Here is a 17576-nt window from a genome sequence, read left to right on the forward strand (position 1 = left end):
CCTGTGTGAGAGGTTGTCACAGCCCCGCCCCCTGTTACTGACATCACTGATATATAATATAATTACACTGTGATCAGACATGAGATCCACACATCTTATGTACAGTAACAGCTATGCATCTATTACTACTGACAACCAGCCTGTATATCATGTGTGAGAGGTTGTCACAGCCCCGCCCCCTGTTACTGACATCACTGATATATAATATAATGACATTGTGATCAGACATGAGATCCACACATCTTATATACAGTAACAGCTATTCATCTATTACTACTGACAACCGGCCTGTATATCATGTGTGATGTTGTCACAGCCCCACCCCCTGTTTCTGACATCACTGATATATAATATAATTACACTGTGATCAGACATGAGATCCACACATCTTATATACAGTAACAGCTATTCATCTATCACTACTGACAACCAGCCTGTATATCATGTGTGAGAGGTTGTCACAGCCCCGCCCCCTGTTACTGACATCACTGATATATAATATAATTACATGAGATCAGACATGAGATCCACACATCTTATATACAGTAACAGCTATTCATCTATTACTACTGACAACCAGCCTGTATATCATGTGTGAGAGGTTGTCACAGCTCCGCCCCCTGTTACTGACATCACTGATATATAATATAATTACATGTGATCAGACATGAGATCCACACATCTTATATACAGTAACAGCTATTCATCTATTACTACTGACAACCAGCCTGTATATCATGTGTGAGAGGTTGTCACAGCCCCGCCCCCTGTTACTGACATCACTGATATATAATATAACTACATGTGATCAGACATGAGATCCACACATCTTATATACAGTAACAGCTATTCATCTATTACTACTGACAACCAGCCTGTATATCATGTGTGAGAGGTTGTCACAGCCCCGCCCCCTGTTGAATTTATTACATGTGATCTGCTAAATGCCATTCAGTTTTTTCAATCCGATAATAAGAAACAAGTTATCCCACATCCTGGTTGGCTTAGTTTGTTGGAATGTCCTGGGTAAAGTAATTAGTATGAGCTTCGCTGGAATGATCCTAATTTATTCTCATGCCGTATTATTTGTGTAAGTTGGGAGTTATAGTTACATTGTAGTCAGTGAGAGTTCTTGTATGATCTGGGGTTCCCTTGTGCCAATCACAAGCAGTTTCATAATGAAGGCGCAGAGCGTACATTGTTTATCACTGGGGTATTGGGGAGCAGTGGCGCCCTGACTCAGCGTTTACCACCTCTCCGACCACTGGCGTCTGGTAACAGAGGAATGACCTTGGCCAATCAGATCTTCTCCGATGTGACCGTTGACATAACTTCTGACCTCTTCTATTCCTTATATAGGAGGAAACAAGCTCAGGAAATAATTTCAGTGAGACCAGCCTCCTGATGACCCTCATCGCCCTCCTCGCAGCTGGAACCGAGACCACCACTACCACCCTGAATTTTTCCCTGTTTTTAATCAGTAACTACCCCGATGTGCAAGGTAAGAAAATCACTGAATATATTATGTATACAGAGTCATTATTCTATGCTCCGGGCGTTCTGTAACCAGGTGTCCCCACCTGCCATATGTCATGTATAATACTGGGGTCTTCTTATGTGGCCCCCGTCAGACACCAGGGCCCCCTCTACCATATGTCATGTATAATGCTGGGGTCTTCTTATGTGGCCCCTTCAGACACCAGGGCCCCCCTCTGCCATATGTCATGTATAATGCTATGGCCTTCTTATTTGGCCCCCGTCAGACACCAGGGCCCCCCTCTGCCATATGTCATGTATAATGCTATGGCCTTCTTATTTGGCCCCCGTCAGACACCAGGGCCCCACCTATCATGTGTCATTTATAATACTGGTGTGTAATTATGTTATCCACTGCAGGCACCAGGGCCGGGTGTGGCTATTACTTTTGAACCCCCTATAGCTATATCCCCAAACGTATGAACGCACTATGTGTACGCAAAATATGTCTTAAAGAGACACTGTAGTGGAAGTATTACTGGTCCATGGATTTCTTTTTCTTTCTTTCTTCAATTCAATTATTGTATAATTTATTTCTTGCAAACAGTTGTTACAGGTGTTCTTGCTTTGTACAATCCCTATTTATTAGAAGGTCCCTTTACAATAAGATGAACACAAAGTCTCTCTCTCCTGGTACCTCAAACGCTCAGCTGCAACCTGTGGGGAACCTGGCAGTAAGTGTTCAGTTGCCCTGCAGCGCCCCCACAGGAGAAATGAAGCATTACACAGTGTCCATTCAATATCAATGTGTTGTCTGTGTAATACAGGACGGGTCCTCCAGAGAGAGACGCTCTATGTAACCGCTCTCCACTCTGACCAAGAGATGAGGATCCTGAACAGAGGACCTTTCTCCAATCTATGAACTAAAAATTCCCTAATCTGGTATATGAAAATGCGTTTTCAAAACCAGATACCCCTTTAAGCAATCAACTTCACAGCATGAAGGTCAAGTCAAAAGAAGTTTGGAACATAAAATGGGCAGTGGCATCCCCCACCTTCCCCCCCAGATAGTGCCCCTCAAAGTGATATCACCATTTCCCCCAAAATAATTACACTCTCTCAAAGTGATATCATCAACGCTCCCAAAATAATTCTGCCCCTGACTGTGACTTGACCATCCGTCCTCAGATAATCTCCCATTCACTGAGACCCCACCAGTCCCCCCTGGATAAGCGCTCTCTGTTACCTGTCTACACTTAGGCTTCATTACGTTGCATCAATAAGATCTTTTTCATATATTTCAGTTAAAGTCCAGCAGGAGATTGATGAAGTTATTGGGTCACAGCGTCGTCCAGGGATTATGGACAGGGCACAGTTGCCATACACCAATGCTGTCATCCATGAGGCACAAAGGGTCCTTGATCTAGCACCGCTGGCTCACTATCATGCAGTGACCAAGGAGACTCATTTCCGAGGATACACCATCCCCAAGGTAAAGAACCTCCTGGACACCGGCCCGTTTACTCAATGTTTTTGGGCTCACTTTCTCTTTTTTGGTCTTTTACATGTCAGTTATACTTGTGCCTGGCCCAATGATGGACAAGAAACGTTGGAGAATCTTCTTGCCGTAAAAGCTTTTCTTCTAATTTTGACTCATAACTCTGATTCTGGAGGAGCGTCTATGTGCGGGAGAAATCTGCCTTCACTCTAATATAAGTCCCCAATAACAGTATTAAGAGTCACTTAAAATAGACATAGTTATATGATACAAAACATATTAGCCTAAAAACCTGTCCTGGTGAACATATCCTACAGGTCCAGCCCTCGTTGGTTCCATCTTTTTTTGCTGAGTGGCAAAAACTGCATTGTAAGAGGCTTTCCTTCTCCCAGGGCTAGAGGGTTGCCCTTCTCCCTGTATCTAAATATCCTGGCCAAGGCAAAGTGTCTTATTGCCATCCCCGAGAACCCAGCACCTGGACAAAAGGTCACGATAAGCCCCCAGCTACCCTCCTGATGGTTAGCATACAAGAAGGGTGGTAAATGGCCTAGGGGGTAAAGGAAAGGGCAGGAGGAAGAAACAAACCCCGGGTGTCACAAAAGGACTCATGACCACCAAAAATAGTCTCCGAGCAATAAGACTTGGCACTAACGAAGCACCTTATTACCACTCAATGGGTTGTTCACACATCAAATAAGGAGCAAGATGAAGTCAGAATCCTTGATGTTCGATAAGCTCTCAAATAAACATGGTTGAAAATCCAAGGGTAGTGTCCTCGGTAGTCAACAAGAAGATGCTAAAAGAATAACGAACTTGTATAATGGGAGCTTTCCTCCAAGATCCAGTAATTCTAAGTAGGGAGAGCGCCACAGGTTGCTCTCTGTCCTAGCCAAAAGTGTCTCTGCCAGTCACAGACACACAACTAGCAGAGGGGCAGCAGGTGGGAAAACCAAATATATACAGTAAATAAGGAACTAAGTAGCACTATTGAATTACTAAACCATGCAGAGCTAAAGGAAGATGACACCGTCCACAGTAACTCCCGGTCTTTCCGTAATAAGCAGACATACCTGGCACGATAAGGGTCCCTTTAGACCTTATAATACAGTCATGTAGAGGAGACAGGAGGTGAGGGGAGAAGCTGATCATACAGTCATGTAGTGGAGACAAGAGGTGAGGGGAGAAGCTGATCATACAGTCATGTAGTGGAGACAGGAGGTGAGAGGAGAAGCTGATCATACAGTCATGTAGTGGAGACAGGAGGTGAGGAGAGAAGCTGATCATACAGTCATGTAGTGGAGACAAGAGGTGAGAGGAGAAGCTGAACATACAGTCATGTAGAGGAGACAGGAGGTGAGGAGAGAAGCTGATCATACAGTCATGTAGAGGAGACAGGAGGTGAGGAGAGAAGCTGATCATACAGTCATGTAGTGGAGACAGGAGGTGAGGGGAGAAGCTGATCATACAGTCATGTAGTGGAGACAGGAGGTGAGGAGAGAAGCTGATCATACAGTCATGTAGTGGAGACAGGAGGTGAGGAGAGAAGCTGATCATACAGTCATGTAGTGGAGACAGGAGGTGAGGAGAGAAGCTGATCATACAGTCATGTAGAGGAGACAGGAGGTGAGGAGAGAAGCTGATCATACAGTCATGTAGTGGAGACAGGAGGTGAGGAGAGAAGCTGATCATACAGTCATGTAGTGGAGACAGGAGGTGAGGAGAGAAGCTGATCATACAGTCATGTAGAGGAGACAGGAGGTGAGGAGAGAAGCTGATCATACAGTCATGTAGTGGAGACAGGAGGTGAGGAGAAGCTGATCATACAGTCATGTAGTGGAGACAGGAGGTGAGGAGAGAAGCTGATCATACAGTCATGTAGTGGAGACAGGAGGTGAGGGGAGAAGCTGATCATACAGTCATGTAGTGGAGACAGGAGGTGAGGAGAGAAGCTGATCATACAGTCATGTAGTGGAGACAGGAGGTGAGAGGAGAAGCTGATCATACAGTCATGTAGTGGAGACAGGAGGTGAGGAGAGAAGCTGATCATACAGTCATGTAGTGGAGACAGGAGGTGAGGAGAGAAGCTGATCATACAGTCATGTAGTGGAGATAGGAGGTGAGGAGAAGCTGATCATACAGTCATGTAGTGGAGACAGGAGGTGAGGAGAGAAGCTGATCATACAGTCATGTAGTGGAGACAGGAGGTGAGGGGAGAAGCTGATCATACAGTCATGTAGTGGAGACAGGAGGTGAGGAGAGAAGCTGATCATACAGTCATGTAGTGGAGACAGGAGGTGAGGAGAGAAGCTGATCATACAGTCATGTAGTGTAGACAGGAGGTGAGGAGAGAAGCTGATCATACAGTCATGTAGTGGAGACAGGAGGTGAGGAGAGAAGAAGATCATACAGTCATGTAGTGGAGACAGGAGGTGAGGAGAGAAGCTGATCATACAGTCATGTAGTGGAGACAGGAGGTGAGGAGAGAAGTTAATCATACAGTCATGTAGAGGAGACAGGAGGTGAGGAGAGAAGCTGATCATACAGTCATGTAGAGGAGACAGGAGGTGAGGAGAGAAGCTGATCATACAGTCATGTAGAGGAGACAGGAGGTGAGGAGAGAAGCTGATCATACAGTCATGTAGTGGAGACAGGAGGTGAGGGGAGAAGCTGATCATACAGTCATGTAGTGGAGACAGGAGGTGAGGAGAGAAGCTGATCATACAGTCATGTAGAGGAGACAGGAGGTAAGGGGAGAAGCTGATCATACAGTCATGTAGTGGAGACAGGAGGAGAGGAGAGAAGCTGATCATACAGTATTGTAGAGGAGACAGGAGGTGAGAGGAGAAGCTGATCATACAGTCATGTAGTGGAGACAGGAGGTGAGGGGAGAAGCTGATCATACAGTCATGTAGTGGAGACAGGAGGAGAGGAGAGAAGCTGATCATACAGTATTGTAGAGGAGACAGGAGGTGAGAGGAGAAGCTGATCATACAGTCATGTAGTGGAGACAGGAGGTGAGGGGAGAAGCTGATCATACAGTCATGTAGTGGAGACAGGAGGTGAGAAGATAAGCTGATCATACAGTCATGTAGAGGAGACAGGAGGTGAGGAGAGTAGCTGATCATACAGTCATGTAGTGGAGACAGGAGGTGAGAAGATAAGCTGATCATACAGTCATGTAGAGGAGACAGGAGGTGAGGAGAGTAGCTGATCATACAGTCATGTAGTGGAGACAGGAGGTGAGAGGAGAAGCTGATCATACAGTCATGTAGAGGAGACAGGAGGTGAGGAGAGAAGCTGATCATACAGTCATGTAGTGGAGACAGGAGGTGAGAAGATAAGCTGATCATACAGTCATGTAGAGGAGACAGGAGGTGAGGAGAGTAGCTGATCATACAGTCATGTAGTGGAGACAGGAGGTGAGAGGAGAAGCTGATCATACAGTCATGTAGTGGAGACAGGAGGTGAGGAGAGAAGCTGATCATACAGTAATATAGAGGAGACAGGAGGTGAGAAGATAAGCTGATCATACAGTCATGTAGAGGAGACAGGAGGTGAGGAGAGTAGCTGATCATACAGTCATGTAGTGGAGACAGGAGGTGAGAGGAGAAGCTGATCATACAGTCATGTAGTGGAGACAGGAGGTGAGGAGAGAAGCTGATCATACAGTAATATAGAGGAGACAGGAGGTGAGGAGAGAAGCTGATCATACAGTCATGTAGTGGAGACAGGAGGTGAGGGGAGAAGCTGATCATACAGTCATGTAGTGGAGACAGGAAGTGAGGGGAGAAGCTGATCATACAGTCATGTAGAGGAGACAGGAGGTGAGGAGAGAAGCTGATCATACAGTCATGTAGTGGAGACAGGAGAAGAGTAGAAGCTGATCATACAGTCATGTAGTGGAGACAGGAGTTGAGGAGAGAAGCTGATCATACAGTCATGTAGTGGAGACAGGAGGTGAGGAGAGAAGCTGATCATACAGTCATGTAGTGGAGACAGGAAGTGAGGAGAAGCTGATCATACAGTCATGTAGTGGAGACAGGAGGTGAGGAGAGAAGGTGATCATACAGTCATGTAGTGGAGACAGGAGGTGAGAGGAGAAGCTGATCATACAGTCATGTAGTGGAGACAGGAGGTGAGGAGAGAAGCTGATCATACAGTCATGTAGTAGAGACAGGAGGTGAGGGGAGAAGCTGATCATACAGTCATGTAGTGGAGACAGGAGGCGAGGAGAGAAGCTGATCATACAGTCATGTAGTGGAGACAGGAGGTGAGGAGAGAAGCTGATCATACAGTCATGTAGTGGAGACAGGAGAAGAGGAGAAGCTGATCATACAGTCATGTAGAGGAGACAGGAGGTGAGGAGAGAAGCTGATCATACAGTCATGTGGAGGAGACAGGAGGTGAGGAGAGAAGCTGATCATACAGTCATGTAGTGGAGACAGGAAGTGAGGAGAAGCTGATCATACAGTCATGTAGTGGAGACAGGCGGTGAGAGAAGAAGCTGATCATACAGTCATGTAGTGGAGACAGGAGGTGAGGAGAGAAGCTGATCATACAGTCATGTAGTGGAGACAGGAGGTGAGGGGAGAAGCTGATCATACAGTTATGTAGTGGAGACAGGAGGAGAGGAGAGAAGCTGATCATACAGTCATGTAGTGGAGACAGAAGGTTAGAGGAGAAGCTGAACATACAGTCATGTAGTGGAGACAGGAGGTGAGAGGAGAAGCTGATCATACAGTCATGTAGTGGAGACAGGAGGTGAGGAGAGAAGCTGATCATACAGTCATGTAGTGGAGACAGGAGGTGAGGAGAGAAGCTGATCATACAGTCATGTAGAGGAGACAGGAGGTGAGGAGAGAAGCTGATCATACAGTCATGTAGTGGAGACAGGAGGTGAGGGGAGAAGCTGATCATACAGTCATGTAGTGGAGACAGGAGGAGAGGAGAGAGGCTGATCATACAGTCATGTAGAGGAGGCAGGAGGTGAGGAGAGAAGCTAATCATACGGTCATGTAGTGGAGACAGGAGGTGAGGAGAGAAGCTGATCATACAGTCATGTAGTGGAGACAGGAGGTGAGGAGAGAAGCTGATCATACAGTCATGTAGAGGAGACAGGAGGTGAGAGGAGAAGCTGATCATACAGTCATGTAGTGGAGACAGGAGGTGAGGAGAAGCTGATCATACAGTCATGTAGAGGAGACATGAGGTAAGGGGAGAAGCTGATCATACAGTCATGTAGTGGAGACAGGAGGAGAGGAGAGAAGCTGATCATACAGTATTGTAGAGGAGACAGGAGGTGAGAGGAGAAGCTGATCATACAGTCATGTAGTGGAGACAGGAGGTGAGGGGAGAAGCTGATCATACAGTCATGTAGTGCAAACAAGAGGAGAGGAGAGGAGCTGATCATACAGTCATGTAGAGGAGACAGGAGAAGCTGATCATACAGTCATGTAGAGGAGACAGGAGGTGAGGAGAGTAGCTGATCATACAGTCATGTAGTGGAGACAGGAGGTGAGAGGAGAAGCTGATCATACAGTCATGTAGTGGAGACAGGAGGTGAGGAGGGAAGCTGATCATACAGTAATATAGAGGAGACAGGAGGTGAGGAGAGAAGCTGATCATACAGTCATGTAGTGGAGACAGGAGGTGAGGGGAGAAGCTGATCATACAGTCATGTAGAGGAGACAGGAGGTGAGGAGAGAAGCTGATCATACAGTCATGTAGTGGAGACAGGAGAAGAGTAGAAGCTGATTATACAGTCATGTAGTGGAGACAGGAGTTGAGGAGAGAAGCTGATCATACAGTCATGTAGTGGAGACAGGAGGTGAGGAGAGAAGCTGATCATACAGTCATGTAGTGGAGACAGGAAGTGAGGAGAAGCTGATCATACAGTCATGTAGTGGAGACAGGAGGTGAGGAGAGAAGGTGATCATACAGTCATGTAGTGGAGACAGGAGGTGAGAGGAGAAGCTGATCATACAGTCATGTAGTGGAGACAGGAGGTGAGGAGAGAAGCTGATCATACAGTCATGTAGTGGAGACAGGAGGTAAGGAGAGAAGCTGATCATACAGTCATGTAGTAGAGACAGGAGGTGAGGGGAGAAGCTGATCATACAGTCATGTAGTGGAGACAGGAGGCGAGGAGAGAAGCTGATCATACAGTCATGTAGTGGAGACAGGAGGTGAGGAGAGAAGTTGATCATACAGTCATGTAGTGGAGACAGGAGAAGAGGAGAAGCTGATCATACAGTCATGTAGAGGAGACAGGAGTTGAGGAGAGAAGCTGATCATACAGTCATGTAGAGGAGACAGGAGGTGAGGAGAGAAGCTGATCATACAGTCATGTGGAGGAGACAGGAGGTGAGGAGAGAAGCTGATCATACAGTCATGTGGAGGAGACAGGAGGTGAGGAGAGAAGCTGATCATACAGTCATGTAGTGGAGACAGGAGGTGAGAGGAGAAGCTGATCATACAGTCATGTAGTGGAGACAGGAGGTGAGGAGAGAAGCTGATCATACAGTCATGTAGTAGAGACAGGAGGTGAGGGGAGAAGCTGATCATACAGTCATGTAGAGGAGACAGGAGGTGAGGAGAGAAGCTGATCATACAGTCATGTAGTGGAGACAGGAGGAGAGGAGAAGCTGATCATACAGTCATGTAGAGGAGACATGAGGTGAGAGGAGAAGCTGATCATACAGTCATGTAGTGGAGACAGGAGGTGAGGAGAGAAGCTGATCATACAGTCATGTAGTGGAGACAGGAGGTGAGGAGAGAAGCTGATCATACAGTTATGTAGTGAGACAGGAGGTGAGGAGAGAAGCTGATTATACAGTCATGTAGTGGAGACAGGAGGTGAGGAGAGGAGAAGCTGATCATACAGTCATGTAGTGGAGACAGGAGGTGAGGAGAGAAGCTGATCATACAGTCATGTAGTGGAGACAGGAGGTGAGGAGAGGAGCTGATCATACAGTCATGTAGTGGAGACAGGAGGTGAGGGGAGAAGCTGATCATACAGTCATGTAGTGGAGACAGGAGGTGATGAGAGAAGCTGATCATACAGTCATGTAGTGGAGACAGGAGGTGAGGAGAGAAGCTGATCATACAGTCATGTAGTGGAGACAGGAGGTGAGGAGAGAAGCTGATCATACAGTCATGTAGAGGAGACAGGAGGTGAGGAGAGAAGCTGATCATACAGTCATGTAGTGGAGACAGGAGGTGAGGAGAGAAGCTGATCATACAGTCATGTAGTGGAGACAGGAGGTGAGGAGAGAAGCTGATCATACAGTCATGTAGAGGAGACAGGAGGTGAGGAGAGAAGCTGATCATACAGTCATGTAGTGGAGACAGGAGGTGAGGAGAAGCTGATCATACAGTCATGTAGTGGAGACAGGAGGTGAGGAGAGAAGCTGATCATACAGTCATGTAGTGGAGACAGGAGGTGAGGGGAGAAGCTGATCATACAGTCATGTAGTGGAGACAGGAGGTGAGGAGAGAAGCTGATCATACAGTCATGTAGTGGAGACAGGAGGTGAGAGGAGAAGCTGATCATACAGTCATGTAGTGGAGACAGGAGGTGAGGAGAGAAGCTGATCATACAGTCATGTAGTGGAGACAGGAGGTGAGGAGAGAAGCTGATCATACAGTCATGTAGTGGAGATAGGAGGTGAGGAGAAGCTGATCATACAGTCATGTAGTGGAGACAGGAGGTGAGGAGAAAAGCTGATCATACAGTTATGTAGTGGAGACAGGAGGTGAGGGGAGAAGCTGATCATACAGTCATGTAGTGGAGACAGGAGGTGAGGAGAGAAGCTGATCATACAGTCATGTAGTGGAGACAGGAGGTGAGGAGAGAAGCTGATCATACAGTCATGTAGTGGAGATAGGAGGTGAGGAGAAGCTGATCATACAGTCATGTAGTGGAGACAGGAGGTGAGGAGAGAAGCTGATCATACAGTCATGTAGTGGAGACAGGAGGTGAGGAGAGAAGCTGATCATACAGTCATGTAGTGGAGACAGGAGGTGAGGAGAGAAGAAGATCATACAGTCATGTAGTGGAGACAGGAGGTGAGGAGAGAAGCTGATCATACAGTCATGTAGTGGAGACAGGAGGTGAGGAGAGAAGTTAATCATACAGTCATGTAGAGGAGACAGGAGGTGAGGAGAGAAGCTGATCATACAGTCATGTAGAGGAGACAGGAGGTGAGGAGAGAAGCTGATCATACAGTCATGTAGAGGAGACAGGAGGTGAGGAGAGAAGCTGATCATACAGTCATGTAGTGGAGACAGGAGGTGAGGGGAGAAGCTGATCATACAGTCATGTAGTGGAGACAGGAGGTGAGGAGAGAAGCTGATCATACAGTCATGTAGAGGAGACAGGAGGTAAGGGGAGAAGCTGATCATACAGTCATGTAGTGGAGACAGGAGGAGAGGAGAGAAGCTGATCATACAGTATTGTAGAGGAGACAGGAGGTGAGAGGAGAAGCTGATCATACAGTCATGTAGTGGAGACAGGAGGTGAGGGGAGAAGCTGATCATACAGTCATGTAGTGGAGACAGGAGGAGAGGAGAGAAGCTGATCATACAGTATTGTAGAGGAGACAGGAGGTGAGAGGAGAAGCTGATCATACAGTCATGTAGTGGAGACAGGAGGTGAGGGGAGAAGCTGATCATACAGTCATGTAGTGCAAACAAGAGGAGAGGAGAGAAGCTGATCATACAGTCATGTAGAGGAGACAGGAGAAGCTGATCATACAGTCATGTAGAGGAGACAGGAGGTGAGGAGAGAAGCTGATCATACAGTCATGTAGTGGAGACAGGAGGTGAGAAGATAAGCTGATCATACAGTCATGTAGAGGAGACAGGAGGTGAGGAGAGTAGCTGATCATACAGTCATGTAGTGGAGACAGGAGGTGAGAGGAGAAGCTGATCATACAGTCATGTAGTGGAGACAGGAGGTGAGGAGAGAAGCTGATCATACAGTAATATAGAGGAGACAGGAGGTGAGGAGAGAAGCTGATCATACAGTCATGTAGTGGAGACAGGAGGTGAGGGGAGAAGCTGATCATACAGTCATGTAGTGGAGACAGGAGGTGAGGGGAGAAGCTGATCATACAGTCATGTAGAGGAGACAGGAGGTGAGGAGAGAAGCTGATCATACAGTCATGTAGTGGAGACAGGAGAAGAGTAGAAGCTGATCATACAGTCATGTAGTGGAGACAGGAGTTGAGGAGAGAAGCTGATCATACAGTCATGTAGTGGAGACAGGAGGTGAGGAGAGAAGCTGATCATACAGTCATGTAGTGGAGACAGGAAGTGAGGAGAAGCTGATCATACAGTCATGTAGTGGAGACAGGAGGTGAGGAGAGAAGGTGATCATACAGTCATGTAGTGGAGACAGGAGGTGAGAGGAGAAGCTGATCATACAGTCATGTAGTGGAGACAGGAGGTGAGGAGAGAAGCTGATCATACAGTCATGTAGTGGAGACAGGAGGTAAGGAGAGAAGCTGATCATACAGTCATGTAGTAGAGACAGGAGGTGAGGGGAGAAGCTGATCATACAGTCATGTAGTGGAGACAGGAGGCGAGGAGAGAAGCTGATCATACAGTCATGTAGTGGAGACAGGAGGTGAGGAGAGAAGTTGATCATACAGTCATGTAGTGGAGACAGGAGAAGAGGAGAAGCTGATCATACAGTAATGTAGAGGAGACAGGAGGTGAGGAGAGAAGCTGATCATACAGTCATGTGGAGGAGACAGGAGGTGAGGAGAGAAGCTGATCATACAGTCATGTAGTGGAGACAGGAAGTGAGGAGAAGCTGATCATACAGTCATGTAGTGGAGACAGGCGGTGAGAGAAGAAGCTGATCATACAGTCATGTAGTGGAGACAGGAGGTGAGGAGAGAAGCTGATCATACAGTCATGTAGTGGAGACAGGAGGTGAGGGGAGAAGCTGATCATACAGTTATGTAGTGGAGACAGGAGGAGAGGAGAGAAGCTGATCATACAGTCATGTAGTGGAGACAGAAGGTTAGAGGAGAAGCTGAACATACAGTCATGTAGTGGAGACAGGAGGTGAGAGGAGAAGCTGATCATACAGTCATGTAGTGGAGACAGGAGGTGAGGAGAGAAGCTGATCATACAGTCATGTAGTGGAGACAGGAGGTGAGGAGAGAAGCTGATCATACAGTCATGTAGAGGAGACAGGAGGTGAGGAGAGAAGCTGATCATACAGTCATGTAGTGGAGACAGGAGGTGAGGGGAGAAGCTGATCATACAGTCATGTAGTGGAGACAGGAGGAGAGGAGAGAGGCTGATCATACAGTCATGTAGAGGAGACAGGAGGTGAGAGGAGAAGCTGATCATACAGTCATGTAGTGGAGACAGGAGGTGAGGAGAAGCTGATCATACAGTCATGTAGTGGAGACAGGAGGTGAGGAGAGAAGCTTATCATACAGTCATGTAGTGGAGACAGGAGGTGAGGGGAGAAGCTGATCATACAGTCATGTAGTGGAGACAGGAGGTGAGGGGAGAAGCTGATCATACAGTCATGTAGTGGAGACAGGAGGAGAGGAGAGAAGCTGATCATACAGTCATGTAGAGGAGACAGGAGGTGAGAGGAGAAGCTGATCATACAGTCATGTAGTGGAGACAGGAGGTGAGGAGAAGCTGATCATACAGTCATGTAGTGGAGACAGGAGGTGAGGAGAGAAGCTTATCATACAGTCATGTAGAGGAGACATGAGGCAAGGGGAGAAGCTGATCATACAGTCATGTAGTGGAGACAGGAGGAGAGGAAAAAAGCTGATCATACAGTATTGTAGAGGAGACAGGAGGTGAGAGGAGAAGCTGATCATACAGTCATGTAGTGGAGACAGGAGGTGAGGGGAGAAGCTGATCATACAGTCATGTAGTGCAAACAAGAGGAGAGGAGAGGAGCTGATCATACAGTCATGTAGAGGAGACAGGAGGTGAGGAGAGTAGCTGATCATACAGTCATGTAGTGGAGACAGGAGGTGAGAGGAGAAGCTGATCATACAGTCATGTAGTGGAGACAGGAGGTGAGGAGAGAAGCTGATCATACAGTAATATAGAGGAGACAGGAGGTGAGGAGAGAAGCTGATCATACAGTCATGTAGTGGAGACAGGAGGTGAGGGGAGAAGCTGATCATACAGTCATGTAGAGGAGACAGGAGGTGAGGAGAGAAGCTGATCATACAGTCATGTAGTGGAGACAGGAGAAGAGTAGAAGCTGATCATACAGTCATGTAGTGGAGACAGGAGTTGAGGAGAGAAGCTGATCATACAGTCATGTAGTGGAGACAGGAGGTGAGGAGAGAAGCTGATCATACAGTCATGTAGTGGAGACAGGAAGTGAGGAGAAGCTGATCATACAGTCATGTAGTGGAGACAGGAGGTGAGGAGAGAAGGTGATCATACAGTCATGTAGTGGAGACAGGAGGTGAGAGGAGAAGCTGATCATACAGTCATGTAGTGGAGACAGGAGGTGAGGAGAGAAGCTGATCATACAGTCATGTAGTAGAGAAAGGAGGTGAGGGGAGAAGCTGATCATACAGTCATGTAGAGGAGACAGGAGGTGAGGAGAGAAGCTGATCATACAGTCATGTAGTGGAGACAGGAGGTGAGGGGAGAAGCTGATCATACAGTCATGTAGTGGAGAGAGGAGGTGAGGAGAGAAGCTGATCATACAGTCATGTAGTGGAGACAGGAGGTGAGGAGAGAAGCTGATCATAGAGTCATGTAGTGGAGACAGGAGGTGAGGGGAGAAGCTGATCATACAGTCATGTAGTGGACACAGGAGGTGAGGAGAGAAGCTGATCATACAGTCATGTAGTGGAGACAGGAGGTGAGGAGAGAAGCTGATCATACAGTCATGTAGTGGAGACAGGAGGTGAGGGGACAAGCTGATCATACTGTCATGTAGTGGAGACAGGAGGTGAGGAGAGAAGCTGATCATACAGTCATGTAGTGGAGACAGGAGGTGAGGGGAGAAGCTGATCATACAGTCATGTAGTGGAGACAGGAGGTGAGGAGAGAAGCTGATCATACAGTCATGTAGTGGAGACAGGAGGTGAGGGGAGAAGCTGATCATACAGTCATGTAGTGGAGACAAGAGGTGAGGGGAGAAGCTGATCATACAGTCATGTAGTGGAGACAGGAGGTGAGGAGAGAAGCTGATCATACAGTCATGTAGTGGACACATGAGGTGAGGAGAGAAGCTGATCATACAGTCATGTAGTGGAGAAAGGAGGTGAGGAGAGAAGCTGATCATACAGTCATGTAGTGGAGACAGGAGGTGAGGGGAGAAGCTGATCATACAGTCATGTAGTGGAGACAGGAGGTGAGGAGAGAAGCTGATCATACAGTCATGTAGTGGAGACAGGAGGTGAGGAGAGAAGCTGATCATACAGTCTTGTAGTGGAGACAGGAGGAGAGGAGAAGCTGATCATACAGTCATGTAGTGGAGACAGGAGGTGAGGAGAGAAGCTGATCATACAGTCATGTAGTGGAGACAGGAGGTGAGGAGAGAATCTGATCATACAGTCATGTAGTGGAGACAGGAGGAGAGGAGAAGCTGATCATACAGTCATGTAGAGGAGACAGGAGGTGAGGGGAGAAGCTGATCATACAGTCATGTAGTGGAGACAGGAGGTGAGGAGAGAAGCTGATCATACAGTCATGTAGTGGAGACAGGAGGTGAGGAGAAAAGCTGATCATACAGTCATGTAGTGGACACATGAGGTGAGGAGAGAAGCTGATCATACAGTCATGTAGTGGAGACAGGAGGTGAGGAGAGAAGCTGATCATACAGTCATGTAGTGGAGACAGGAGGTGAGGAGAGAAGCTGATCATACAGTCATGTAGTGGAGACAGGAGGTGAGGGGAGAAGCTGATCATACAGTCATGTAGAGGAGACAGGAGGTGAGGGGAGAAGCTGATCATACAGTCATGTAGTGGAGACAGGAGGTGAGGAGAGAAGCTGATCATACAGTCATGTAGTGGACACAGGAGGTGAGGAGAGAAGCTGATCATACAGTCATGTAGTGGAGACAGGAGGTGAGGAGAGAAGCTGATCATACAGTCATGTAGAGGAGACAGGAGGTGAGGAGAGAAGCTGATCATACAGTCATGTAGAGGAGACAGGAGGTGAGGAGAGAAGCTGATCATACAGTCATGTAGAGGAGACAGGAGGTGAGGAGAGAAGCTGATCATACAGTCATGTAGAGGAGACAGGAGGTGAGGAGAGAAGCTGATCATACAGTCATGTAGTGGAGACAGGAGGTGAGGGGAGAAGCTAATCATACAGTCATGTAGTGGACACAGGAGGTGAGGAGAGAAGCTGATCATACAGACATGTAGTGGAGACAGGAGGTGAGGAGAGAAGCTGATCATACAGTCATGTAGTGGAGACAGGAGGTGAGGGGAGAAGCTGATCATACAGTCATGTAGTGGAGACAGGAGGTGAGGAGAGAAGCTGATCATACAGTCATGTAGTGGAGACAGGAGGTGAGGAGAGAAGCTGATCATACAGTCATGTAGAGGAGACAGGAGGTGAGGGGAGAAGCTGATCATACAGTCATGTAGAGGAGACAGGAGGTGAGAGGAGAAGCTGATCATACAGTCATGTAGTGGAGACAGGAAGTGAGGAGAAGCTGATCATACAGTCATGTAGTGGAGACAGGAGGTGAGGAGAGAAGGTGATCATACAGTCATGTAGTGGAGACAGGAGGTGAGAGGAGAAGCTGATCATACAGTCATGTAGTGGAGACAGGAGGTGAGGAGAGAAGCTGATCATACAGTCATGTAGTAGAGACAGGAGGTGAGGGGAGAAGCTGATCATACAGTCATGTAGTGGAGACAGGAGGCGAGGAGAGAAGCTGATCATACAGTCATGTAGTGGAGACAGGAGGTGAGGAGAGAAGCTGATCATACAGTCATGTAGTGGAGACAGGAGAAGAGGAGAAGCTGATCATACAGTCATGTAGAGGAGACAGGAGTTGAGGAGAGAAGCTGATCATACAGTCATGTAGAGGAGACAGGAGGTGAGGAGAGAAGCTGATCATACAGTCATGTGGAGGAGACAGGAGGTGAGGAGAGAAGCTGATCATACAGTCATGTAGTGGAGACAGGAAGTGAGGAGAAGCTGATCATACAGTCATGTAGTGGAGACAGGCGGTGAGAGAAGAAGCTGATCATACAGTCATGTAGTGGAGACAGGAGGTGAGGAGAGAAGCTGATCATACAGTCATGTAGTGGAGACAGGAGGTGAGGGGAGAAGCTGATCATACAGTTATGTAGTGGAGACAGGAGGAGAGGAGAGAAGCTGATCATACAGTCATGTAGTGGAGACAGAAGGTTAGAGGAGAAGCTGAACATACAGTCATGTAGTGGAGACAGGAGGTGAGAGGAGAAGCTGATCATACAGTCATGTAGTGGAGACAGGAGGTGAGGAGAGAAGCTGATCATACAGTCATGTAGTGGAGACAGGAGGTGAGGAGAGAAGCTGATCATACAGTCATGTAGAGGAGACAGGAGGTGAGGAGAGAAGCTGATCATACAGTCATGTAGTGGAGACAGGAGG

The 17576-nt window shown here is 47.4% G+C and overlaps 1 protein-coding gene across 3 annotated transcripts in view; it reads left to right on the top strand.

Moving 5' to 3' along the window:
* The window catches only part of LOC142696298 (cytochrome P450 2C20-like), a 107517-nt gene that overhangs the window by 66559 nt on the left and 23382 nt on the right, over nt 1-17576 (top strand). For all 3 annotated transcript variants that reach the window (XM_075847628.1, XM_075847630.1, XM_075847629.1), the window contains 2 exons: nt 1360-1501; nt 2781-2968. In XM_075847628.1, the coding sequence (XP_075703743.1) occupies nt 1360-1501; nt 2781-2968 (330 nt within the window). The remainder of the gene's footprint in view (nt 1-1359; nt 1502-2780; nt 2969-17576) is intronic.

Source organism: Rhinoderma darwinii (assembly GCF_050947455.1).
Source record: "Rhinoderma darwinii isolate aRhiDar2 chromosome 5 unlocalized genomic scaffold, aRhiDar2.hap1 SUPER_5_unloc_52, whole genome shotgun sequence".
Taxonomy (NCBI): Eukaryota; Metazoa; Chordata; class Amphibia; order Anura; family Rhinodermatidae; genus Rhinoderma; species Rhinoderma darwinii.